At 39.8% G+C, this 27,552-nt stretch overlaps 1 protein-coding gene across 5 annotated transcripts; it reads right to left on the bottom strand.

The window, feature by feature from the left end:
- Window positions 1-217: 217 nt before the first annotated feature.
- ppfibp2a (PPFIA binding protein 2a) lies at window positions 218-27,552 on the bottom strand. 5 transcript variants are annotated; one of them, XM_077520043.1, is made up of 22 exons: window positions 27,012-27,552; window positions 24,270-24,356; window positions 23,348-23,461; window positions 19,674-19,808; window positions 16,275-16,553; window positions 14,793-14,885; window positions 12,845-12,956; window positions 12,508-12,569; window positions 10,948-11,026; window positions 10,697-10,821; window positions 10,552-10,568; window positions 10,406-10,466; window positions 9,432-9,543; window positions 8,302-8,416; window positions 8,105-8,233; window positions 7,340-7,490; window positions 6,859-6,970; window positions 6,391-6,479; window positions 6,193-6,315; window positions 3,002-3,127; window positions 2,740-2,928; window positions 218-1,170 (listed from the first exon to the last, which is right to left on the bottom strand). In XM_077520043.1, the coding sequence occupies exons 1-22, from the start codon at window positions 27,057-27,059 to the stop codon at window positions 946-948; spliced, it is 2,583 nt and encodes an 860-aa protein (XP_077376169.1). In that variant the 5' UTR covers window positions 27,060-27,552; the 3' UTR covers window positions 218-945. The 5 variants fall into 5 exon arrangements, with proteins under 5 accessions (XP_077376169.1, XP_077376168.1, XP_077376170.1 ...); XM_077520042.1 differs by having other exon boundaries at window positions 10,552-10,610; window positions 27,012-27,547; XM_077520044.1 differs by lacking the exon at window positions 16,275-16,553 and having other exon boundaries at window positions 10,552-10,610; window positions 27,012-27,537.

Genomic DNA, 27,552 nt, shown 5'->3' with positions numbered 1-27,552 from the left:
GGAGCCTTCGCTCGGTGGTGTAGGGGTTTTGTTTGCACTGAGCATGCGCGCTTTGCACACAGCAAACAAAAAAAACAAAAAAAACAAAAAAAATGTATGGCTAGGCGTGCTAATACTTTGTCCAGATGGTCGAAGTTATCAGGATGGATGTTGTAGGTATATATATTTTTTTAATTAATTAAAATAAATAATACAACAAATACAACTTGGAACCAGCTTAACAACTGAGTAATAATTTATTATTTACAACGTGGATGAACAAAAACGTTTGCTCTGCGGCAAATATTTAGACCCATTGCGTCCGACATGAACTGCAAACTACCACCAGAGGCTAACTATGTTCGCAAAGTTGTCACAAAGATGGCGGCAAAAAAAAAAAAAAAAAATGACAGCCTGTGCGGCTCAGTCCAATTTTTGTGGTATAATTAAAGATTACTAGTCCTGCGTTTATATTAAAAAAAAAAAAACTGTGATGTGATAGAACATTTTGTTTTGCATGTGGGTTTTTAAAAGGAATGAATTGTTTGTTTACCACTAGATGGCACTACATAATACACTTGAAACAAAAACGCATGAGTACTTGAAGTTAGCATGCTACGTAACACGGACAAGATGTCGTATGTCATTATGAAAAAAATCATGTTCACAAATGTCCATTGAAAAAGTGCTCAGTGAATTCAGCTGTGTAGAATATGAATAAAGCATCATGATTAGAGATATGTAAATCCAATACATACACACCCTCAAAAAAAGTGTATGGAATACATGAAACATTTGTAAAAGGAATGCAGACAGAAGCTTTAAACACATTCATTTCATAGAAAACATTTTCAAGCCTGATTGCGATTAATAAATACATCATTTGCATTACAGACTGCATTATCCAGCGATGCATTTTTTTGGATTTCTTGAGCTCGACGTGTGAAGCCGACCGCTGTGATGGTCTTAGCAGTTGTTTGCGTTAGTCCGCCATGACTTGCCCTCGCCGTGCTCGTACTTCTTTGGCTGTCTGTCCAAGTTGGGGCTGACGCCCCTGAGTGCTGCGGAGGGCGTCCTTGAAATCCCGTTGACGGTCAGCTGCCCGCCCTCAATGGGGCAGATGTAGTCCTCGGATTCGTCAGGTTTCCTCTTCCGAAGGTGACTGAACTGGGTAAAGCCCAGTTTCTTGGGCTGGAACACACAATTAGTTTAGATTTGATCAATCTACGGTATTCTACGGATTGGTGAGTCACTACTAATATGAAACAAAATAGAAGATTAGCCTATATTTCAGTTTCATTGAAATACTGTTGAACGTCACCATGTGCAATACACGTGTGATAAAACTTTTTAAAATCCCTTTTTGTTCTCTTTACATGCAGAGAACAGCCAGCAGGGGGCGGCATTGCCTCATTTGCCCATGCTGACCAAAATGCCCCTGCGTTCGATTCTCTCATATTAGGGTCAAACGGCAAGCGATTAAAATTTTTAATCATAATTAATCGCATGACTTCAAATAGTTAACTCGTGATTAATCGCAAATTTTATATGTTCGAAATGTACAATAAAATGCACAATATTTTTTTCACTGCGTTTTCATACTCTTGGTAAGTTAACACAAAAGTAGAAAAAAATGTTACACTAATTGAAATATGGCTGCATCTTTTAGTCATTGATATAGTAATTTCATAATAATTCATAACATTTAGTTAAAATTAAAGATGTACTATATACTATATACTATAAAAAACTATACTATAAAAAAAAGATAAAAAACGAGTGTGATATTGATTTGTGTTGAGGTCATTTTTCTGCCACTAGATGGCATTGATGACAGCTCAATGCATTTTTCTTTTCATATTAAGAGCTATCTAATCTTTAAAGTGAAGTAACTTGTGGAATTTTGCACATTTCTAAAATTGTAAAATACAACTTGACTCCAGTCTCTACACATACATGCATTATTATTACATTTATTGCTGAATTGTGACATGCACTTCCCACAGTACAGGCTTTCCCAGTAAGGGATGGTTATTAATTGCACGCTAAAAAAAATTATAATTAGTGGCATGAAAGGGACTTTAAATTAACTCAAAATTAACACACTAATTTTGACACCCCTACTTTAATTACAAAAATATATTATAAACAAATTATTATACACCAAGAAATAAATATTGATAACAAAATGTTGCAGTATTAAAATATGATCATCATTCAGGAGCTTGCTTCTGATGATGTAAATGTGTATTTAAATTAGAGCTGTCAAACGATTAAATTTATTAATCAGATTAATCACATCTTAAAATTTTGATTAATCGCGATTAATCGCTTAATTAAAAGGGCTTTTTATCAACATTTTTTGACCGCCAAATTTAAAATGCACTTCTTATGTGTTAATTTTTTCAGCATTTAATGTTAAGAGGACGTCTCATCCTCCTCTTTTTTCTAATCAATAATTACTTGCATAATTTAAAGTGGAGAAAATGTGACCCCAATAGTTTGAGCAAATATTCTGAATGTCACACGCAAGCATTTATGAAATGCTTCACTTTAAAACATGTTACGTTTGTTGTTCAAACACAACCTGTGCTACCTTTAACGTAGCCATCCTGTGTCAAGCTGAAGGATCATCTGTGGTCAAAATTAATAGTGCGATTAATCTGTGTCAATACATGATTAATGCGATGATTTTTTGTGATTAATTAATTAGTTAACGCTTTAACTTTGACAGCACTAATTTCAATGTCTGTAAATCACCTTCACTTTCGACGTGGTCGTGAGCGGCACGTGGCCTGTCGCGTTGCCGTACTCCCGCTTCTCCTGCGTGGCCTGAGTCCCCACCAAGGCCGCGAAAGCTGTGGCCAGGTGGCGACGCAGTAACGTTTTCTGCGGGGGGATATTTAGAAGCAGGGCCAAAGTCTCCGCGCTAAAACGTGGCTCCAGGATCTACAGGGTTGCATATGGACAATTGTGGGAATTAGTGAGGGCCAGTGTCGTAAGCATTTAGTGAATTACTCACAATTAGACCACCGTGGACACCGCTGCCCCGCAGATTAGGTGCATACTCTGCAAGATCAACTGCTCGAAGCCACTCCATCACACGGTGGTTCGACCACTGCACTACCTCAGATGGGGAAGGCTGTTTCTGAAGGACAATCAAAAAGATACTCAAGGTTTTATACGATAAACACTTATTATTTTATGCTATAAAGCAGGGGTGTCCAAACTTTTTCCTTTGAGGGCCACATACAGAATAATCGAAGGATGCCAGGGCCATTTTGAAATTGTCTGACTTAAACATGTCTGTGATTGGCTGGCAAGCAGTTCAGGATGGATGGATGGATGGATGGATATTAACTCATTCACTCCCAAAAACGTATTTATACGTTTTTTTGTTTTGTTTTTGTTTTTAAAATGCTAGTGCATACAGAAGGCTTTGATGCAGCTTCAGACCTTCAGTCGCTTAAAGCAATGGTAGTTATTACAAAAAACGGCCAGCAGGTGGAACAGAGTATAAGAGAGCAGCACGGACCATGTTGCAACAAGCTCTTTTTCCCAGTGTTCTCAACAGATTTTTTAATAATGATGAAACATGGCTATATTCTAATGCTAATTGCTGCAAAACAGAAACAGATAAAAATATATCTTTTTTTTCCTGATGAAAGAAGAGACTAATCTTTCTTTTGGTAGGTTCCATGTTTTTATAGCAATAGAACACAATATCCTGTGGTCATTGCAAAATCAGTCAAAAAAAACAATAAAACAGTGAAAACACCTGGGAGTGAATGAGTTAAACACGGTAAAACAATGTACTATAGTTTAACTGTTTTTGTTTGTTTGTTGTTGTTTTTTTAGTTATTTTTAAACAGGACAGTTTGGATTTTTTCTTGATTTTGGGGTGTCCCACCCCCTTTGTATCCCACAAGAATAGATCCACCCCAGCCCTGAACCAATCTCCGCATTCAGAATCAAAGGAATAGTAATCGATAATAAAATGACAAATTTTAAAGAAGTGTTTACTTGAGGATCTTAGTTAATCATTAATGTGATATATGTTCACAAATTAGACCTTGAATCAGACAGCGGAACATGGAAGAAAACATTTTTGCCCCTAGAACTGAAATATCTGACTTAATTCATGAAATTACAAAGAGAACTATTTCAGTTTTAGATTTAAATAGTTTCTTTGTATATCCAGAAAAGCAGGCTGTGTCAAAAGTAATTTTTTTGATATGCTAGGGCCGCTAGAAAATGGATGGCGGGCCACAAATGTTTTCATTTTTGGCCACATTGAAATTATTTGACTTTAATGTATTAAACACACAAAAATCAATTAAGAAAGCAATTACAGGACTGTCTCAGAAAATTAGGATATTGTGATGAAAGTCATTTATTTTCTGTAATGCAATTAAATAAGAAAAAAAAATGCCATACATTCTGGATTCGTTACAAATCAACTGAAATATTGCAAACCTCTTATTGTTTTAATATTGCTGATTATGGCTTACAGCTTAAATATTAGAATATTTCCTCAGACCAAGTAAAAAAAAAAAAAAAAAGCCATAATCAGCAATATGAAAACAATTAAAGGCTTGCAATATTTCAGTTGATTTCTAATAAATCCAGAATGTATGCATTTTTCTTATTTAATTGCATAACAGAAAATAAAGACCATCACAATATTCCAATTTTCTGAGACAGTCCTGTATATATTGCTTATATTTCCTAGTTATTTTGCATTGAACAGCGACCACATCTCATCTCCACATTCAGAACCAAAACGGTTGTGAGCTGACTTAAAAATTGTTCCTTGAAGATATTTAATGAACAAAAATTGGAACTAAAAGTAGAAGAAACAACGTTTGCTTCTAAAACTGACTTATTTATATTATCATAATATTATTGTGGACCGTGTCAATTTTTTTTTTTTTTAGCATATACCGCGGGATGCTGAGAAATGGATGGTGGACCGCAAATGACCACCAGGCTGTAGTTTGGACATCCTTGCGTTGGAACATGTTTTTGTTGTCGTTCTCAAGAACGTTTGTTTGGTCAAAGGGTTTTAGTGTGCCTAGCTCATAATTCTGTTGTATTTCAGCCCAAAAAGTGTTTGACGAGTTGAGGTCACGTCTGGATCTCCGGTTTTTCCTCTCAAAACTGATCCCAGCATGCATTTATGAAGGTAGCTTTGAACACTGGGAACAGACAACTTCCTCCAACAGTTCCCACAGATATGGAAGCATATATTATGTCCAAAATGTCCTTATAAGATAAAGGACTAAAAAAAAAAAGTCATGATTGCTTAACTGAATAAGCACCACTAAGCTCTGACTGATACAAATGTACAGTATGACTGTACTGTAGTCAGAAGTAGAACTAATAGAAAGGTATCTGTCTCCATCTTGTGGCCACATGCTGTAAGGCAAGGCAAGGCAAGTTTATTTGTATAGCACATTTCAGACACAAGGCAACTCAATGTGCTTTACACAAGGAAAGACAACACATAAGCATCAAGAAACTAGTTAACATTCAGAGGAAGAAAAAGAAATGAAAATAGGTTACAAAATTTACTAAAAAGAACAGACAATAACAATCTTAAAACATTATTCAACAAACTTTAAAACATTTAACATAGGGAAGTTTAAAATAATAATAATAATAATAATAATAATAATAATAATAATAATAATAAAAACTTAAATAAAGCTGTTTAAAAGTCCCTAATCAAAGGTATAAGAAAAAAGCAAAATTTTTAACCAGGATTTAAAAGCATTTACACTCGGCCTATTCCATCTGTTTGCAGCATTATAGCTAAATGCAGCTTCACCATGTTTGCTTCGAACTCTGGGTTGGCCCAAGTCTGTCGATTTCAGAGGCCTGCTGGGTTTGTACTCAATCAGCATTTCTTGGATATATTCAGGACCCAAACCATTTAGTGACTTATAGACGAGTAGCAGAACTTTAAAATCGATTCTCCAGCTGACTGGGAGCCAGTTTAAATCCTTAAGTATTGGACTCATATGTTCTGATCTCTTTGTTTTGGTCAGAACTCGAGCTGCAGCGTTCTGAATGAGTTGCAATTGTCTCATGTTCTGTAATGACTAGTCAATGTCAATGTTGCACAGTTTGATTTTGAATTGAGATTTAAACACTCAGATGTGATGACACATACTACAATAGTAGTACAGTCCATAGTATGAATGCGCTCACCTCTTCCCCAGGCCTGCGTCTAAGGCAGTGGGGGTTGAACTTGTTGGCATGGAGGACGTGGATGGCGCATTTAATGCTGAGATGATGAAGTTGACTGGTCACCTTTAGGCTCAAGAGGTCATTCTAGGAAATTTGAGAAGGCAGCGTGAGCTTCGTGCAAACGTGAACATTTGGGATTGCACGTTCGGCGCGACTCACCACTGTGAGGTATTGTATCATGCGGCCGTCCACGCGGGCTTCGTGGAACTGGTCTTTATACTGAGGCAAACCGATATCGTCCAGCCAGCCTATGAAAGCCATTTAACACATTCATTGCCAGACCAGCAGAAAAAAAAAAAAATGCATCATTTGACGTCTTTTTCCGTCAATGGCAGTGAATGAGTTTAACATGGTAAAAATCAATGCAGCAATTATAAATTGTTGATATATTGTACAGCAGGGGTGTCCAAACTTTTTCCTCTGAGGGCCACATACAGAAAAATAGAAAGCTGCAAGGGCCACTTTGATTTTTTATTTTTTTTTAAAGTTATTTATTAACACATTCATTGCCAGACCAGCAAAAAAATCATTTAACGTCTTTTTCCGTCAATGGCAGTGAATGAGTTAAGGTAACAATCTTGTCACTTGCTGGGTTTCAGCTTATTTAAATAAGAGTAAGACGCTTACGTGTGACCCAGATGTGGTCCAGCTCCGATGACTTCTCTGTCATTTTGCTGGTGAACGCCTTCAGCGCCAGCTGCAGTTTTTTCCTGTGCAGAGGGTGCTTCATACCCATCTCCTGAGGTGACAAAGCACACTTGATCTCAATATATCGACTCGTATGGATCCATATTGATGTTTTAAATGTAGAAACACTTCTACTACCAATTATATTAACTATATAACTGCAGTCCCCTAGCCAAATCTGTCTGTTTGTTGCCACAGTTTCTCTGCCAAATATCCCAAAATTCTAGCAATTATTTCTTCTTTGTCCCAGCAAGGACCCTATTAATTCCACCATGATGCAAACTACCAATATAGCTGTGGTAAAAGCTAAAATCAGTCCAACCAAGAAGAGTGATTTTGGTTGAAACTACCTCAATATTTTGGTTGGCATTGACACTGGTGTCGTCATTTTAGTCATCTTGCGTTTTTCCTGTTCTCGAACCTTTTCAAGATCCTGAGGGGTGGCAGAAAGTAGAGTCTGTCCGCATTCTACCCACTGCCTTGTGAGGTTGACGTAGTGGCCCAGACCGTAGTCCTCCAACCAGCCACACACCTGCTCCTTGGTCCACTGGCTGAACGGGAGATTCATGTCACTGGCAGGAAAAAAAAAAAGGAGCAAATGAGCACACACAAATTCATATTTTAACCCTATAAAGCCTGAACCATGAAATTTCTAAGAGAAAATTCTGATTCTTTGGAAATAGTATTGGTCCGTTTGAACAATCTTTTATTATTATTTTTTTTTTTGAAAATCAACTTCCACATGACTTTTAATTTGTGTCATGTTTGATACATCTGGTCACAATGCTTAAAATTCGTGCATTTATAACTGTCAAAAATATAATAATAAACAGACATAACAAAAATATTATTTCCAAAAATCAGAAAGAACATTTCCCACTATTAATTAATAAGTATAGGTGTATCACTATCAACTGGGTGATACTGCCCTCTAATGGATTATCCGTGCAATGCATGTGTCAGCTCAGATACGTCGGGGTTTTAATGGGGGGAAAAAAACATTACACTCAAGAAATTTATTTAATATGACACGTTTAGCGTTATAGAGTTACATGACATGCACCATACTGTACATAAAAAAAAAAATATATACGATGTTTGAGATTATTTCAAACCAACAATGTATAGCTATAGTCTTCACTTGTGGCCGATAACATAGCACACCCACTATGTTTTGGACTCTTACCGTACAGAGTCAGGAGATTCCGGGGTACGGGTGAGTCTGGGTCCTGCTGTAGCACGGAAACCCCCTCTTCTAAAAGGACCATTATCTGGATCACCTGCATTGCCTCCTCCAGAATTTGTTCTCCGAAGTCTAAGTAGACGGGAGTAATAATAAATTATTTTCTGAGTTGAACGATTCAATAAATTTCTCACACCCACTTTCCCCAAAGTCTCTTAAGGCTCCGATTTGTCTTCATGTATTCTGGCGAGCCCACATTTCTCTGGCCTGGTGGGCTGTTTGTCTCAGTGCAGTCGTTCGTCTTCTCCAACTTGGCTGAAAAGGTCACAAAACATATGCACCAATGATGATTTTTGCACTAAAGACCGACTGACATTTGAGTCGTAATAATAATAGCTGCAGGTTTATATACTACAGCACATCCATATTAGGAATCTAATGATAAGGGCAATATCGTGATATTGTGATATTAAAACTGCCACAATATCGTCGTCGTCATGTTCACAATATTTAAAAGGAACACATCTGTTAAAAAAGTCACATTGTTTTCCATTTGTGCAGTTCTAGCACCCTCTAGTGGCTAGTTTATTAGTGCAATTTAATTTTCATTAGGGATGTTTTGGCCTTCTATGTTTAAAATATATGCTAATTGTCAGATGAAGGGGAACCTAATTTTCTTGTGAAGCGATCAATGTGTGCTTGCATTCGCAAGTAAGTGCCTCAATATTGTTATTAGAGATTGTAGGTGGTTTATATGCATTGCTGTTATGTACAAAAGAACAATATTGTGCTTTTTTTAGTATGAGCTCTTCTTTTTTTTTTTTACAATATTGTGACCTTTATTAAATATCGCCAACCCCCCCCCCCCACAATATCGTGATAATTATCGTATTGTGATGTTTGGATATCGTTACATCCCTAATCCATATACTGTGCTATATTTAAAAAGTTAATATCTTGAACTGACAAAGCTGTTAATTGTGTTCATGTGATGGTTACAGATCATTGCTTAACCTCAAACTGTGAATGTGTGCATGTGTCGGGGGGGTTCGGGCTATATGTTTTATTTCTGTAGGCAGCAATATCAATTGGGGTGAGTTATAATGGTCAGCGGTGGGTGCAGCTGGGCAGTGTGCGGTCATCAGAAAAGAGGAAAGGGTGCGTTTGGTTAGGGAAAAGAAAACATCCATCCCCTGATCCTTCCCAGTCCGAAGTCCCTGCAATTACTCACGATCAAAAGTACAGTAGTCCCTCTGGTTACAAGGGAGCGGCCTGCTCTGAATATAAGCTCTGTCTGGTAATGTAATATTGTTAATATCTGTGTATTTACTTTGGCTGGAGTCTCCATCTTCACTGTCATCTGGAGAGCGTTCACTTTGGAGCTCGCTGCTGCTGTCTGTGGGAGACGAACGGACAGGCAGCGTCGGACTCCTCGTGTCCCTCTGGGTGAAGATGCAAACAAATGATTCATTAACACTTCATCTCTGATTAAATGTGCACATGCTATAAAGCATTGTGAAATTCATCAATCGTGAAAATACGCCTGCAATTGGCTGGCGACCAGTTCAGGGGGTAGCCCGCCTATTGCCAGCTGAGATAGGCTCCAGCACCCCGCGACCCTTGTGAGGAGTAAGTGGTGCAGAAAATGGATGGATGGATGAAAATATGTATTTTACTTTGAAATTATATAAATTTATTTGGGATATATATATATATATATATATATATATATATATATATATATATATATATATATATATATATATATATATATATATATATATATATGTATGTATGTGAACATTTTTAGGAGTAGATTTTATCGCTATTCACGGCATGCAAATAGCTAAGTTTTATAGGAGGTTCCTGAACTTTGTAGTTAAATCTATAAACAATGTACTGTACAATAAATGTATAAATGTTACGTTTTTCCAGTACAGTGTACAGATAAATATGTAAAGTAAAAAAAAAACAAAAACTTTATATTGTATATATAAATCCATTTATGGTATATGACGCCAAGAAAAAAAACCTATATAAAAACACAATGTTAATATATTAAATAAATAATGCTGTATTTATTTTATTTTTAATAAAAACCTTATCCCGAAACGTTACTGTTAAAACTGCACTTCCAATCAAGCATTGGCAAGAAGAGTTTCCATTTTTATGTGAAGTAGAATTGTTGGTGTCTGCTGAAAGTAACTAATAAAGTCACTTGTAAACTTTTAAAATTAAGTAATCAGTAAAGTAACAAAGTTACTTTTTTTTTTTTTCAAGGTAACTGAAACAATAGAACGAAACCTTTTGTGTCTGGCCAGGTGTCAAGTCGGTCATGCTGCTGGATGATGTCTGTGTTTCTGGCCTGAAAAGACATCAGCAACATTATTAGTGGAAAACTAATCATGCCACAGATTTACTCTCATTTCAATGATGTGACTTTTAAATACCTGCAATCACTGTCCTTCTGTGACAAAATGGATGCTTGATGAGAGGAGGCTGTGGAAACCTTAATTATGAAAAAAAATATATATCATAGACACGAGCACTTCAAGTTATGAGAAAAATAAATGAGGCTGTTTACTTTTTACCCACATCAGATTTGAGATCTTCAGACTTTGCGCTGGCAGAATCAGCATTCTTCCTCAGACTTTGCTCCTCTTCCTCACTGCTACTGGAATGTGCCCTGCCGTTGGACAGTGAATGGCCAGCAGGTGGCGCTACAGTAACAGCAGGAGTGGGAACGATTTGAATTGTGTTGACGTTTCCTATCTCCACTGGTTGCCTTTGACGATTTGGTCAGAAAAAAAGACGATAGATGATGCGGGAGCGAAACGATTGCTTACCTTGCCTTGCGTTGTGTGTCAGATCTCTGAATTGCTTGCACTGGTTAAAGAGCAGAGTGAGCTCCTCAATGCGCCGGTCCTCCAAAAATAGGAACGAGAGGGTGTTCAAGGTCAACAAAAACCCATTAAGATTTTTATCTAAGCTCAAGAAACACAACTTCCTGCTGCTCCTGACCACTAGGCCGCACCGATGCCCTTTCCACCATATGGTCTACTCTACATGAAAAGAGCATCTGGGAGGGGATTGACATCGGCCCGGCATGAAAACTCTCGTTGTGGCGACCAGCTGTAGCGAATGTGTCCTTTTTTGAAGTGGTGCCCAAGCTTGGCTTCATCGTGACTCTCTGACTGCAGCTCTCTCCCAAATTAGGCTTGGCAGGTCGAGGCCTGCTTAAGTGTGGCTTTTGCTTGAAATGGTTCGCCTCGGGGCGTGTACGTGTGTGTTCACCAGCCCTGCCACATGTGGACCCACGCACGCCTGCAAGTCTTTGAGGTCCGAGATTCCCCACGAGGGAGAATACAAAAGCAATGGTGTACTATAATTGGATGGAGGGTGGTGCCGTTAGCTTAGCAAGCAATAACAACGTTTAGAAAGTGCAGGCTCCGTGCTTCCTGATGATTCCTTTATACTGTGTAGTAAGGGTTATGTACAAATTAGTGGCGATTAAAAATGAGATGTGAATTGGCCGTAAAAAATTTTTATTATGAATGAATCATAGCATATTGTCCTGTTTCAGGAATTGTTAAATGGGAAAGCGTGTGACGCGTATTTGTATTTGCGTATACGGCATTGTTTAGCCAGCTAATGATTATGGTAAACTATTAACTCATCCACTCCCAGCCATTTTCACTGAAGCTCGATTTTGACTGATTTTGTTTGATTTGTCGGGGGGCGGGGGGGTTTATATTTCTATTTGTTTCCGTTTTGCAGCAATTAGCATTAGAATATAGCTCGGTTTCATCATTATTCACAAATCTGTTTAAAACTGTGGGGGAAAATGGCTTGTTGCAACATGGCCATGGTTGAGCTCTTATACTCTGCTGCCACCTGCTGGCCGTTTTTGTAATAACTACCATTGCTTCAACCGTTAGCTTCAGTTCAGAGGCCGCATCAAAGCCTTCTGTATGCTCTAGCATTAAAAAAAAAAAAAAATCATTTAAAAAAAAACGTATAAATACGTCTTTGGGACACTGGTAATATTTAAAATAGAACATATTTATACGTCTTTGGGAGCTAATGAGTTAAGCAATCAGTCAATAAAGCCCATGAAGGTAGTATATTAACGCCTTTGTCGTTATATCACTGTTGGCCTCGGACGCTGTCCAAGAATGAAGGAAGTTAGCAAACTTGGACACTGGACTGGAGAGACGAGCCATCCTGAGCTAGCTTAGCATCAGTTCGCTAGTATAACAGAGCTTGGATGGATTAAAACTTTACCACAAGCAAAAAGAAAAAAAAAACTCCCATAAGTACCGGTAAGTTATGTTTTAACTAGCGTTAAATTTAACACATCGTGGTCAATTTAATGGTAAACAAATGAATAGGATACAGAGACTTACTTTTTCATCATTGGCAGCTTCCAAGGATTTAATATCACTTCGAAGTTTTTGCAGCTCCTGGTCTATAATGCAGAGATGTGCAATAAAAACATCATTGACAGATGGTTGTATGTTCTTGGAAGCCATCTTGATTTACGTTGCCAAATTGAGTGTTCATTTAATACTGTACTGACAAGAACAAAATGTGGTGCTTAACATCTTTGTGAATATCTTGTCTAGTTTTCTCCAAAGAATAACTCCAAAACTCAATATATTGAATGCAAATAGCTCTTATTGACTTCATATTTCAGTGCTGGTAACAGTAAAAGGATGTTGGTTGGCTGGATGTTCTGATTACCTCTCTCGGAGCTCTCAGTGGCAAGTGGAGGTCTGGCCAAAATCTGAGTGTGCAAGCTCTCAATCTCAGCATTTTTACTCAGGAGAAGCTGCTGAAGGCTGCTGATCTCCACCTGTCAGTGCAGATGCACAAGTTTAGATTCTTAAGTTTACCAGAAGATAAGAAGTTTTTCAAGTTCACTATGTACCTATTTAGTATGTTTTACACACAGAGGGGGAGATTCACGAAAGGTTTGCGTCGCCTTTGCGCGGCGCTAACCGGTAAAAATGGAGCAATTCGGGAGCGCCTAATTCACTAAACACGCGCAGATGGGGAAATCCGTCACCAAGTGCGCTGCCAACCAGATTGCGCCACGGTGCGCCGGTGTTATTTGCGCGTATGTAAATTAGGTCATTTGCATACATTTGATGCAAGATATGCCCACTCCACTGCAAATGAGACTCATTGATATGCAGCGTCTAATTCACTAACGAATAGCCACACCTCGTTTGCGTGACGCAAATAATGTTTATGGAAAGCATGTATAAACCTGCTGCAACCTCGATCCATGACAGCAGTGCATGGCATGGTGCACGGCGAGAGAGAGAGAGAGAGAGAGAGAGAGAGAGAGGGGGGGGGAAGGGGACATTTTTCTATGTTGGTTTAGGACACATAACGTAACCCGGGCTGATCGGCAATGGCGGGGAGGCATTTTATGATCATTTTTACGTGCCAGGTGCATACTGTACGCCCAACGCCAACCCCTGAAAATATAATTTTAAAAACGATCGCACCAATAATTTGTACTTTATGAATGAATGACGTCGTCGTCGTCCTCTCTGCTCTGTACAACTTAATGGCGCTATAAACGCTTACTCTCGGTCCAACCTCGTTTTCTGATGTCATCTTTCTCGCAACTGTTACTATAACAACCATGTTCTTGCCGCAAATCCATTGCCATGTGTGGTAAATCAGGTGCAAATTTTCTCCAAGCTGTCAGTTTTGTGGGCGTGTTTGCGCCGGTATATGATTAGACCAACATCCTTAGTGAATAGGTGGGTAACTGGGCACAGATGCGGGTGCTGTTGTGCTGCAATATTTCATGTTATTACCGGACATTCTTACACATTCTTAGTAAATACCCCAGAGTCTTTCAGGAACAGTAAAGGGGCATTTTAATTAATTTTTAGGGACAATGCTGATGGACTTATTTAGTTTGAAATTCCCTGTAACATGTAGACATATTCATTAGATTGATAACAGTTCATCAGTGTTGCAAAAATGTTTCAGTGTAGGATATGAGTCTGTTTTAGGTACCTAAAATATTTACATTGAAACTTACTGCCCTAACACAAATCACTACTGAAACACTTGCGAGCATTCCGAGCTCAAAAGCCTGTTTTCAAAATGTCAAAGCATTCAATATACTTTATATTTATTCATATTAAAAACACAGTCAATAATGTCTGTTTCGGGCCTCCTGACATTAAACTTTCTTATGAAACACACTCTATGTATAGAAAACACATCATAACTCTAAAATGATAATGACTGAGAGTGAAGAAAAACAGCAGTAAAGTATAATGTAGCTGTTGCACATTACGGAAAGTCATTAAATCTATTTTTTTTTCTCTCTCTCTCTCTGTTTTCACCATATTTAAATTTGTTGTAGAGAAAACATAATTAAGTGTGTGCACATAAAATGAGTGACTCACTTCACTGCCTGGCACATCTGATTGGTTGGATAGCATTGAGGAAAGTTGAGTGGACAGTTAGCAATGGAATTTGAAAAGTGATATACTGTATCGTCTGGATCAGTGATTCGCAACTGTTGTCAGTCCGGGACACACGTTTTCTCGTTGTCGCTATGCACTTTTATGGAGTGGAAGAACAATGAGTCCACTTTTGGGTCCCGACAAACCAGTTGGGAATCACTGGTGTAGCCGCTACTATGAAATAAAAGTTTCACCTTGCTTGCTTTGAGTCTTTTCTCGTATTCCAACTTCTCATCTTCCAGTTGTTGCACTTTGTCTTTTACCATCTTGAGCTCTCGTAACAAACCCTGCAACATATTGTAATGTGTAATTTATTCAAGGGCTGCTGTCGACCACAGCTTGCGTCCAGCCGCTCCACACTCGGACTGCCTCACTTGAACTAATGTTCAAGCTCGTATGTCCCTGCTGTCCTTTCACCTCAAATGTTCATATGCTCCATTGGCCCTGTGCAAGTTTAGTTAACTAAAACTAATGAAACTCATAAAACTGGGTTAAAAAAAAAAAAAAAAAAACTTGTAAAGACTCGAAAAAAAGAATTTTTATTATTTTTATTTATTTATTTTTTAAATGAAACTACATTTTGCATTCATAAAACAAAATACACTAAGAAAAAATGTCGGGCCAATAAATAACCCAATTTGAAAAAACGACCCTTGGTTTAATTTGATCCTACTTTCTGGGTTATTTTGTTCTCAGAATTGGTTGTTTTATACAAAACAACACAAAAATGTGGTCATTTTGTCAAAGAAAACAACAACAACAACAAATAGGGTTGTACAAGACAACACAAAAAATGTTAGTTTTGTACAAAACAACTCAGAAAGTTGGGTGTAATTGACCAAAATAAGGTTATTTTTGAGCCAACCGTTTTTAGAAAAACTATAACGAATGTGAAAATGTCTTGCATTTGTCTTGTTCAATTCATCATATATTAGCTTTCGGGGTAAATATACTGCTCAAAAAAATTAAAGAAAAAAAAATCAAAACAATTAAGGGAACACTTTGTTCCTTACATTTTTTATTTATTTTTTGAGCACTGTGTATTTATTTTGGAATTGCTGTGCTTCCATCCAGAAGGATGGTTGAACACTTGTTTGGGAATTGTTTGTTAACCGTAATTTACTGCACATTATTTAGTAACCACTTATTTATCTTGCACTCAACTAATACTCCATATATTAAAAAAAGACCCCCAAAAAACTAATACTAAAACTAATAAATACTAAACTAAAACTATGCATTTTTGAAAAAAATAAATAAATAATAAATAAATTAGAAAATAAAACTAACTGAATATTAAAAACAACAAATTGAATTAAAAAAATATTTAAAAAAAATAAAATTAAAAAAATATAAATTAGCTTAGTCCTCTAAAATAATTTTGCAAAGAGCATAGCAAAGCATGCGGTGAAATGCACTGCCTCATCATCGATGGATGATGATGAATTAAGCTTTTTTTTGGGGGGGGGGGCATCAAACATCTTTTACCAAGATGCACAATGTTAGTGAATGAGGCCCTATGCGTTTATTGACTCATAATAAACACAGAGCCCTTCTACAGCTGCTTGGTGAGCATATGTTTCTTTCGGTGTAAACTCCGGGATTAAACACACGTCAAAGTGAGACAAAGCATGCCGTGCGCGACGTCACGAGTCATGCATCCGGCCGCTGCGTACGCTCTCTCCGCCGTCGCGCAGTAGCCGCTCTGCATCTGAGCTACTCTCATCAACCCCGTCTGCAGCCTCCTCCTCCAGTTCGCTCTTCACCTCCGCAGCCGTGTTACAGGAAGGGTCGGCTCGCGAGCCCTCGGGGGACGCGGAGGTGGCGGGGCTTGGCGCTGGCGGGCCGCCGTCAGATGGGTTCTCGGAGGCTTTTTTCTCCTGGATCTTGCTATTGATCTCCTTCTGAAACCTACACATCTGCTCCTGCAGCTCACTAATGAAATTCACAACGCTCTGCCGGATGCAGTGTGGGAGAGAGAGAAATTGAAAGTGTTTTAGAGGGTGGGGGGTGGGAAGCGCAGTGGGGGAGATGTATTTATCTGTATTTATGTTCATAGCTCTGAATGACGCATTGCTTCAAGGGAGACAAGGTCAGAATGTAGGGCTTCAATAGTTTGCTGTCTACGTTCTGATAACATCAAACTCTAATGTTGCAACTTCTTTCTAGCATCATGCTTTTTCATTTAGTTTAATCAATGCACGCTGGCCAATGTCCGCTTTGTTCAGATTTACAGTGTTCTATTTTGATTTTATTTGTCTGTATTAATTATGTTTATTCATTGAACCAGTCAAGTTGCAGTTAGCACATCTGCTTTGCACTTGAATGGTTTGGGTTTGAATCTCAGCTCGGCCTTCTTGTAGGAAGTTTGAGTGAGTGCATGTTCTCCCCGTGGCTCCTCCCACTTTGGAAAAGCACGCATTTTAGGGTCTTTGAAGTTCTTAACTCTTTGACTGCCAAAAACGTTTAATAACGTATTCTAAAATACTAATGAATGCCGCCAAAAACGTTAATTTCCGATTATTACGTTTTTTTTTCCTCAATGGGCAGCACAATGTCTTGTGCAGCGCTGCCTTGTCACTAAACAAAAAATAGTGTTGAAGTCACTGTTGTGCAAAAAAATAAATTATCTTTTCACAAAAAGCTTGTTTTTCTCTTAATATTTTTGTATTTTCGATTATGTCACTCAAACGACCTAATTTCAAATGGTGATTACTAAAGAACGGAATAAGTTAGAAAAATACTCTCTTTTTTTTTTCTCATGAAAGAATGGAATCCAATCTTTCATATGGTATCCACCATATTTATGTCATCATACCGCACAATATTCTAGGAAAAGCGCTCGGGAAGATGGATGAATGACGTTTAACCAGTCAATGTTTGACCTAACGTTTTACCATTAATAATTTACAAAAAATAAAAAATAAATCTGCATTCAGTGAAATCCACAAAGTAGGCAGCTTATTTATTTATTTATTTATTTTACATTTATTAAATGTTTGAAAGCTGTAAAACCCCTCTCACCACATCACACACTTCATATCAGGGGTCAGCATGTTTTAGATATTTTCTTCTTCCGACACACCTAATTCAAATGTTCACCTCATCAGAAAGCTGCGCAGTTTCCTGAAAATGATCGTGATCGTTTTAATCAGGTGTGTTGGGAGAAGGAAAGCTCTAAAACATGCACGACAGGGGCCCCTCAAGGACCGCAGTTGATGAAGACTGATTTCGACACTTATCTCAGACAAGCGTTAACATTTTCTCATTTCTCACATTTCTCTCACAATGATCAAACATTCGTAGATTTTAAAAATAGGTACACAACTGTAAAAATCTGTGAAACAGCGAGGTCGAGAAAGGTGAACAGCGCTATAGCGAAGGAACACTGTAAAGTGTAAAAAAAAAAAAAAAAAAAAAAAAAAAAAGAAAGTTAATAATCAACCAAGTCAACCTTAATTTTAAAGATCAGTCACATGGGAGTTCCTGCTTGGGAAGTGAGTCGCTTCTCATAAACATACCTTGACAAAATCCGCCACTTGCCCATGTCGCAATATATTCAATTCCGGTTTTATGTGGCTGTCATCACATGTTTACAAGTTTCCATCATTGGCACTAACTCTTCCGTGGTGGTCTCACAACAAACGCCCAAAAAAGCCAAAGACGAATCAAAACTATGCGTGCACCTCCTTTAATTGCTCGCCGAGCTGGTGAATTATGATATGACAAGACGCGTCACGGCAGTTTGACTTGTCATTTCTGTACAAATTTATAAAACTGTTTGAGTTGCAAAGAGTTTTGCACCATTAAATGCAACAGTGGTGAATAATTTATACCTGTTTTGAAAGAAAAATTGGTGCCAGTGTTCTATCAGAGTGCTTGTAAACAGCGCCCAAGTTATCCTGGGACCGTCGACAGAGGAAGTCTCGCATGGGGGTCCGGTTTAGAGGATATGACAGATGATATGAAGCCCCTCCATGGCTAAATTTAACTCTGAGCTTACTGGTTCAAAAGTGGGGTGGGGGCCGCTTCAACATGTTGTGTGTGTGTTTGTGTAGTAAAAAGCATATGAGAGGCCTTGCTCTTGTTCAAAGAAAGTTCGCCCCCCCCCACCCACTCCCACTTCTTGATTCCAAACATATGTTGCAAGGAAACGTGCATATGATGAAAGCGCATTGACAAGAAGAGTGGCCCTCTGCCATCATGATCAACTGCGGTTTTTTGGGGGGGGTTTTCTCCTTCAATTGCAAACACACTTTTGTTCACATGCGTTTGAACAAATTGGGCTCCCTCATTCACTCCCCGAGAGCTTCCTCTTTTCATAATGACTTGGTGAATCTTTGCCAACCTCCAGGAACAAAATCTGTTTCTCCATCCGTCATGCCAGCTCTACTAATGCCTGAACTCTTTTCACCTGAGGACACAAAGGCTCTTTGACTGGCCGTGTTTTGACAGGAATAATACAGGATTCTGTCTGGCTCTAATTGTACTTCTTCTCAGTTTCATAGCAGCCACCAAATGTCCAGTTCAGCCACTGGTAATCTGACACGACACTTCTTCAGCAAATGTGCAATTCTGCTAGAAATGCGAACAAAAATTAAACCTCTTGGAAGCTTGTGCCCGTGCCAGAGTTTTGTGAATGTTCCTTCCCATCTGTCCAGAGAGTGTTTATGGACTTCCATAAAATCAGCAGCTGACTTCAAGTCCACCGTATGGTACAGGTTTTCGTATGTCATTCTTGGCAGACTTGTGCTTAGAATTTCCAAAGGTTCTCCAAACAGAAGCGTCCCAGGAGATTAAAGCTCAATTCGCCCTTCCTTGAAAACACGCTCAATGAAAATAAGATATAAAGTTCTTTGTCCGTGAGGCTGTCTCGCTTTCACTTGTAAAAAAATGTCTCCAGTTAACACATTCACTGCCAGCCCAAAAAAATGCATCATTTGACGTCTTTTTCCGTCAATGGCAGTGAATGAGTTAATAAGTTCCGAAAACCCAATGACCTCTTCAAGAAAACTACAATCTCATTCATCTTCATACGACTACATTTTATTTTCATTAAAAAAAAAAAGCCTTACCTCTGCTTTATGCTGCCTCTCTCCTCCTCCATGGCTCTGCTTCTCTTCTATGTCCGTCAGCTTCAGCTTCAGGTAGGACACCTCCCCCTTGAGACTCCGCTTCTGCTTCTCCAGAGTCGTCCTATGCAGGAGCTCCTGTCATACAGCAAAAGACACTCGCTGCGAATACGGGCGCAGAAATGCAGGCAACGCTATGCGAGACTTACTTAACAAAGGCGACATTAGCTATGAGGCACAGCAAGCTACAAGGTCTGTAATAACAGTCTCCTTGGACAAACCCACTGCTTTCGGGGGGCTAAATATACACAACGCATGACCACTATTTATATTGCCTATTTCACAGCAGCTCACTCGGTACACAGCAGTACTGGTGGGGAGCATGAGGGGGGAAGGGGTATTAACGTGCAAAACATTCTTAAAAACAACAGTAAAATGGCTTGAACGGGTAATTATCCTGTCATTTTGGACTGCTGCCAAATCAAAGCCCAAAATGGGAGCGACTACGGTAGGGTGACCAGTAAGGGTGTCACGATTTCGATTTTTTATCGAAATCGATCGAAATTACGTCACGATTTCGAGCATCGAAATAGAAGAGAGGACACACGATTCGATGCGGGACATTTACGCAGGCATCACAAAGATTTAGATTTATCAAATTCAACTAGAAGTGGGAAAACAACGGTCCAACCAACTATTTCATCCTCATTTACAGTGAAACTTCCACACACTTCAGCTCGCGCGAAACGCCAGATCCATAGGTCTATTTATAGCAGCAGACCTGCAGCCTTGGAAAACGCTGGATTCAAACATTTAATTAGTGTACTTGAACCACGCTACAGTATGCCCAGCAACTGTAAATGTTGGGATATAGTTTGTTCAGGCTGTATTTGTTCCATGACTTTGGATACAATATATTTTTTGTTGTTGTTGCACATTGCACATTATTTTAAGAGGAACGCACAGCACACTGTTGTAACCAAAAACAGTCAATAGATGGCAGGCACCCACTGTGACTTTTTGTTTTTGTTTTTTTATTTTTTATTTTACACTTCAGTAAGAACAAGACGGTTAACTTTATATTGTAAATAAATTCTTTGAATTTGATCATTCCTGCCTAATGTCAATTATCATATATTACATAAATTTACACAAAAATAATATGGAAATTGCATCACCTATATGTAGCCGATCTTTTGAAATAAGATTTACTGTACAATGAATAGAACCAATGATCATAGACTAGCCTTAGCCTACAGAAGCATATGCCTCTGTGTTATAAAGTGGGGGAGCGGAAAAAAAAAAAAAAAAAAAAAAAATCGAAAAAAAAATCGAATCGTGACCCCAAAATCGAAATTTAAATCGAATCGTGGAGTTGGCGAATCGTGACACCCCTAGTGACCAGATGTCCCATTTTCACTGGGACAGTCTCCTTTTGGAGCCCAGCAGATTTCGCCAAGCTCATTTTTTTTTTTATCCCATTATTCCGCAGGTTCCATCCCGGCGTCTCATTTTTTTGGCCTTGTGTACGTCAATCCCACCGTTGTCATCGGGATTTATACGATAAACCAATTAAAAGGGAATTTAACTGTTAGATTCCTTCCTCTCTACTTCCAAATTCACGTTTGTGAAAATGTGTTTTCATTATACCGGAGCTAGCACTACTTCCTGTTTCTGTGACTAAGAATCATGGGAATTGTCCTACTGTTGCGGCTGTGGGTGGTCAAAGCCAAGGCAAGCTGAGCTTTTCTGGTGGCATGTTTCACCGCCGGCTTCCAATAGCTGCCGAGACCAAGCAAGAAAAGGTTGGATAATTAGCACTGTTGAACAAGCATTTAGCATTAGCTAAAGCAATAACCACCCCAGCCCCAACACTGACGAAGAATGACTAGTGACTATATTATATTTAGTGAGAAATGATTGTATATTTCCATCCATCCATCCATCCATTTTCTTGACCGCTTATTCCTCACAAGGGTTGCGGGGGGTGCTGGCGCCTATCTCAGCTGGCTATGGGCAGTAGGCGGGGGACACCCCGGTCTGGTCGCCAACCAATCGCAGGGCACACAGAGACGAACGACCATCCACACTCACAAGCACACCAAGGGACAATTCGGAACGTCCAATTAACCTGCCATGCATGTCTTTGGAATGTGGGAGGAGACCGGAGTACCCGGAGAAGACCCACGCAGGCACGGGGAGAACATGCAAACTCCACCCAGGAAGGCCGGAGCCTGGACTCGAACCCGAGTCCTCAGAACTGGGAGGCGAATGTGCTAACCACTCGACTACCGTGCCGCCCGATTGTATATTTTATTTTTACCTAAATTGTTTATCACTTTCAAAATCTGGACACCCTAGTAAACCAGTGGTTCTCAACCGCAGTCCTCAAGTACTCCTATCCAGGGTGTTTTCCGTGTCTCCCACAGCCAACACAGGTGTTTCAGATGATCAGCTAATCAGCCAGCTCTGCATGAAGCCTGATTACGGTCCTCAGCTGTGCTGGCTGAGGGAGACATAAAAAACGGGCTGGATAGAGGTACTCGAGAACCAGGGTTGAGAACCAGTGCCCTAGACTACGGGTGATTCTCAACCTAGCTGTACAAGACCATGCGGGCAGATGTGGTGCTAAGTTTGGTTCTTTCCAAGCAGGTGTTAAATCATTCAAAGCCCAGAAATGAGCATGTGAAGCAGCGGGCCCACGTGGACAAGAGTATTTGAAACATTGACTTTGGAAAATAGCCGCCCTTCTTTCTCAACGCCATATGGAAAATATTAGAGCTTTGTCACCAGGAAGAGATTTACGGCTCGGGTCCAAAGCCTCATAATGACCACATCTTCAAGCAAACCGGTCCTGGCTGCCCTTTGATACGCTTGCACCCATACAGCTCTGCACAGTGCGTTTAACCACCAACAATGACATTCGTCCCAGGAAATTGTATTATTAAGTCGGATCGCAGGTTGGCTAGATGTGAATACTGGAGATGAAGAGAGGAACATTCAAATAAGACACACATTTATGCAACGCGTTACCTTGTACTTTGGCTTCTGCCTGCGGCAGAGCAAAGTGTGCTTCCCGAATAGTTCCCAGGCTCATGAGGCTTTCAATGTCATATATCCTCTTCCATGGTGTGTTTAATAGAGTTTAGCAATTGTACAGTTCAAGTCAAGAGCAAATAACTGCAAGTGGAAGGTTGTTTCTCGACAAGCACAACCCCTACCGGCTATCCCGCCCATCCCGCCACCTTTTTCAGCTTGTCCTCCCTTCTTAAGCCATTAGTCAGTCTTGCCTTTCCTTTCTATTTTTCTCTTCTCTGTGTTGGAGTGAGGAAATAATGCACAGACTAAGCTGTGGTTAAAGGTTAGGGGTGTGGCTATTCCAACTCTAATCACCTGCCCAGACAGACCAGTCGAGCCCAGCATAACTCAGGCAAAGACTGCGAGACCGTCCTGGAATGAGTCTGGGCATCCTAAATATTTTTTGGTTTCCAAGGTAATCTGCGGCTTCATAGAGTGGAATTCTAAACAGGAATTTCTTCCCAGGGAGCAAAATAGATTACCAGAAGCTGAATCTGCAGGAGGGATCTGTAGTTGACTGATCGGGGGTCATCTTGAAGTTCATTCATTAGTCGAAGCAAACGGTCTGTTCTCAAGAAATGAGCGGAGCGCAATCGTACCTGCTGCAGCATCTCTTCTGTGGCGTTGAGTTTGAGCCGATGCGCCACCACCGAAGTCTGCAGGTCACTGATTCTTACTTCCTGAGCTTCCACCTGGTCTGTCAGCACACCAACCTGCGCCCGTGTGTGTGTGTGTGTGTGTGCAAACAAAACAAGCTGTCAACACTGCAAAAAGGACAACGCAGTGGAACATTTTAAGTGAACTGACCGAGAGGTTGTTTGCTTTGGAATTCAACCATTTTCTGACGAAACCGCAGAGATTATGACAGCAGAACTCTCTTGACTTCCATTCAGTTTTTTGTTTGTTTGTTTGTTTGTTTTCTGTCTATTTAGGTTATTATGACAGATGGGCCAGCCTAAATCTTCTGTGTATATTCAATGTTCATAGCATTGTTGGAATAGTCAAAAGTACAGTAAAACTGGAACAAGGCTAAAGCGGAGCTTGTCCTCCTAGACATTGACGTTGTGCGTATAAAGTTTTGCTGTTTTGAATCACGCAAGCTAGGACGCATGCTGTAACGTTCAACCAGAACTGATTTCCCAGATGACTGTTCTGAGAACTAAATAAGCAAATCGTTCTCACACATACATCGTCAGTGCAGTGGTTGCATGCTAGCCTTAACCTGTCTGAGGTATTCAGCAGTCCCTGAAACTCCATCTTACAATCATTGCACAACACTCTAATGTTGTAATAGCATTAAACCTACACTGGAGCTTTGTTCCCGTTGCCGGAAGAGAAACAACAGTTATGCAACATTTACAGCATAACGCTGAAATCTACCTCTATACTACCTTGACCTGCTTTGGGTCAACTATCAGTCTCATTTTTTTTTACCAGGGCAGGAAATATATTCACGAAATAAGATGCAATCTAAAAGTGACGCTTTAAAGAAAATTGCGATCACAGATGGAGTCACCTCACCTGCAGTATGAGAGATTCTTTGTCTCCTTCCAGACGTGATAAACGCTCCTGGTAGGACTCACTGTTGTCTGACGACTGGTGGTCTACCTTTAGAAATATACAGGTCGGCTATTAAGCTTAGTTACTGCGTTGCTGAGACAGAACAGTTCCCCAAGGTCAAATCTGCTTTTCTTCAAATGAGGCCGTAGCAACTTGCAGTCAAAATTGTACTTGGGAGAGCTGCTCACTGCCTCCGCCTGTAAGAGGTTTACTGATCCTAATCCACCATTCAAATTGTACAATATGTTTTATTCCATCTGATTAGCGGGGACTTGGACACAGCCGCAGGGCTTCCTGCGCATTTAGGGATATTTTAGAGCGATCAATGGTAAAGGGATGTATGATTGCAGCCCAATGAGCTACATTTACTCTGAAATCTTCTCAAAACCACACTTGTGGAAACATTATGTAGTTCAGCCTTGAGCATGCGCCAAAAAATCCCAAGTGGTTAGTTTTGTTTGAAACCCAAAAAGGTCTTGGATTCTTTTCCAGGAGGCATTACAATAAAATTCATGTATATATATAGAGAGAGAGATTTTTTTTACATTAGTAGATTCTGTGCAAAGTGTTTTTCTGCCAAAGGCTTTGTAATTCCTAAACGCAAACATGTTGTTTATCTTGCTAGTTGTCCTCTCTTACTTTGAAGTCGGATACACTCCTTGAAACCTTGTTTAGTAATTCAATTCATGATGTCTACTTAGCAGGAAAAATAAAGAGCCCACGCATACACAGTTAAAGGGGCTGTCTGCCGGTTTCACTCAGAAAAATGCAGGATTTGAACAAACAAACGACTTCTCAATTTATAGATATGGGCTTTTCATAACGTGTGGGGGTGATTTTGTCCTAAACCCCCACCCCCCCAGCCTGTATTTTGCCATTTTGTGTTTGTTTTGTAAACAGAGGGCCGTTTCTGTGGAAAGATAGTGTTTACACCCCTCCAGCCAATCGCAGAGCGGGGGGTGGCGTGTCGCAAACGGGACCGGGCGAACGTGTCAGCTGCATGACGTCACACCCGCGGCAATTTGAAAGCACGCACGGATTTTTTTTTTTCACTCACTCATTCACACATGTAAGGTTCTGTGAGTGAGTGAGTGAGTGAGTGAGTGAGTGAGTGAGTGAGTGAGTGAGTGAGTGAGTGAGTGAGTGAGTGAGTGAGTGAGTGAGTGAGTGAAAAAAATAATAGTCCCTGCCCATATCTCACTCAAAAATCTAATTGAATGCCCCTTGAGTCCCAGGTGTCAAACTCAAGGCCCGGGGGCCAGGTTAGGCCCACCATGTCATTATCACGAGGCCAACAAAAGCAAATCATGTGTCCATAATCCTTGCTAAAACTGTAGCACAATATTATTGCAGCTTGTCACAAAATCTTTGCTAATGATCACTTTTAGTTGTACTTTATCATTTAGTGTTCATGTTGGCAACTGATTTGAACAATTTACAGCATTTTAGAAGAACATTGGTGCTTGCTGTTGAGTGCCTGTGAATTGGCAGCTTGTTTACAACAGCTCCGTTTACATTCTCATTTATTGCGCTTTCCACCTTTTAGTGTTTCTAAACCGTTTGCACTATAAAGCACATTTTTAATTTATCGGATAATACTGGTGACTTTGGACTTCGACCTGCAAATGCTACAACCATGAGTTTCACTCCAACACGGAGCCAGCGGGGAATGCATCCCAGAGGTGATATGTCGAGGGGATTAGAAACCGATTATTAACTCATTCACTGCCATTGACGGAAAAAGACGTCAAATGATGCATTTTTTTTTTTTTTTTTTGCTGGTCTGGCAATGAATGTGTTAAGTAAAATGGAGCGAGAGTGAAGACGAAACCGGAGATACAATTTTAAGGGTGCTAATGTTACTCGCCGACGAACGAACTAAGGACTGTTAGAAAACTGCAGTTGTTTGTTGACATTCAAACTTCGCCTTGCAGCAAACGGGAGTAACGTAATGCACGCTGTGATCACGAGATTACAATTCTAGCATCCCGCCACCATCATACTGGGCAGTGACGATTTTGATTATGTTCCTCGTGCTACTCCACCAACAACTTAAAAAAAAAAACTATGGCCCTACTATGTGAATGGAATGATGTGTTTTGTTTTTGTTTTTCCAGGCTTATACTATGCTCTCCTTTGGGGGACGACTCAAGCCTTGTTTATTTTCCTCCCTTTCCCTCACACACCTTCCCTTCTTATCCGAGTTACTTTTTGGCGAATAGGCTTACTGTCAGGCATGTCCGTCCTGTCTCCCTCTCTTGGCCATTTTATTTTATTTTTTTCGTGTTTCATGGATGGGTTTAGCCTGTTAAGTGAATTTTTGTTGGGCCATACAATGACAATGAAGACCTTGGGGGTTCCACTGGAATCTTAAGTGTACTTTTTATATCACAAGAAAACATGCAAAAAGTCACATTGCGAGTATAAATGAATGCAAATAGATATGAGTGTTTGTGTGAAAGTTGGTCTTCTGTGCCGCCTACCGGCTTTTTATAATTATAACATAATGGATGCTGCTGGATGACTAATGGCTCCCTAATGGCATCATGATGATCCCATGTTGTTTTTGTAACTTTAAAGTGTCAAGAAGCGATTGAACCTCACATGCACACGCATTCTTCTCTCAGTGTGTGTCAGACTATAGCAAAAAAAAAGAGAAAAATAAGCAACACAAGGAGTATATGCACGTGGAGAGTATCTTACCTTTCTAAGCCAAGCAAAGTGTTTGTAGAAGTCAATGTCACACTCCATTCTACAGGCCCATTGTAGTAGCTCTCAAAGTTGGATACTACGAAGAATTTAGTTTGCGTGCTGCATCGAGCCAAGAAGGAAAACAGAGTCCAGTGTCATAAATGAGTCCCGGCGATAAATCCTCACACGTGTGGACTCGCTCGTGTGCACCTCTTGCAGACCATCCACGGCGCTGACAGTGCCGAAAGGCCTTCGGTGGTTTTTGAGTCTGGACAGAGTTTCTTCGAGTTGAGCCGAATAACTCAAATGATGCCAGTTGGCTCGACTTCCTTTTGTTTTCCTTACTTCTTTCTACTTCCTCCTCCTCCTCAGTTTTTTTTCTTCTCTCTCTCTCTTTCTCAAAACAACTCAAACCGCCTCTGCATGCACAATAACACCACGTTTACTGCTCTCATCTTCTCCGGTCCTTCCTGCGGTCCTGCGCTGTCTGTCATGCTGGGCGAAAGTACCTCCTGGTCTTAAACTAAAGGGGCTCGGGGGGGGGTGTTCTCTG

This window comes from Festucalex cinctus, chromosome 4, assembly GCF_051991245.1.
Source record: "Festucalex cinctus isolate MCC-2025b chromosome 4, RoL_Fcin_1.0, whole genome shotgun sequence".
NCBI classification, from domain to species: Eukaryota; Metazoa; Chordata; class Actinopteri; order Syngnathiformes; family Syngnathidae; genus Festucalex; species Festucalex cinctus.
Note: the sequence above shows the minus strand (reverse complement) of the source record. Positions and strands in the feature narration are given on the sequence as shown.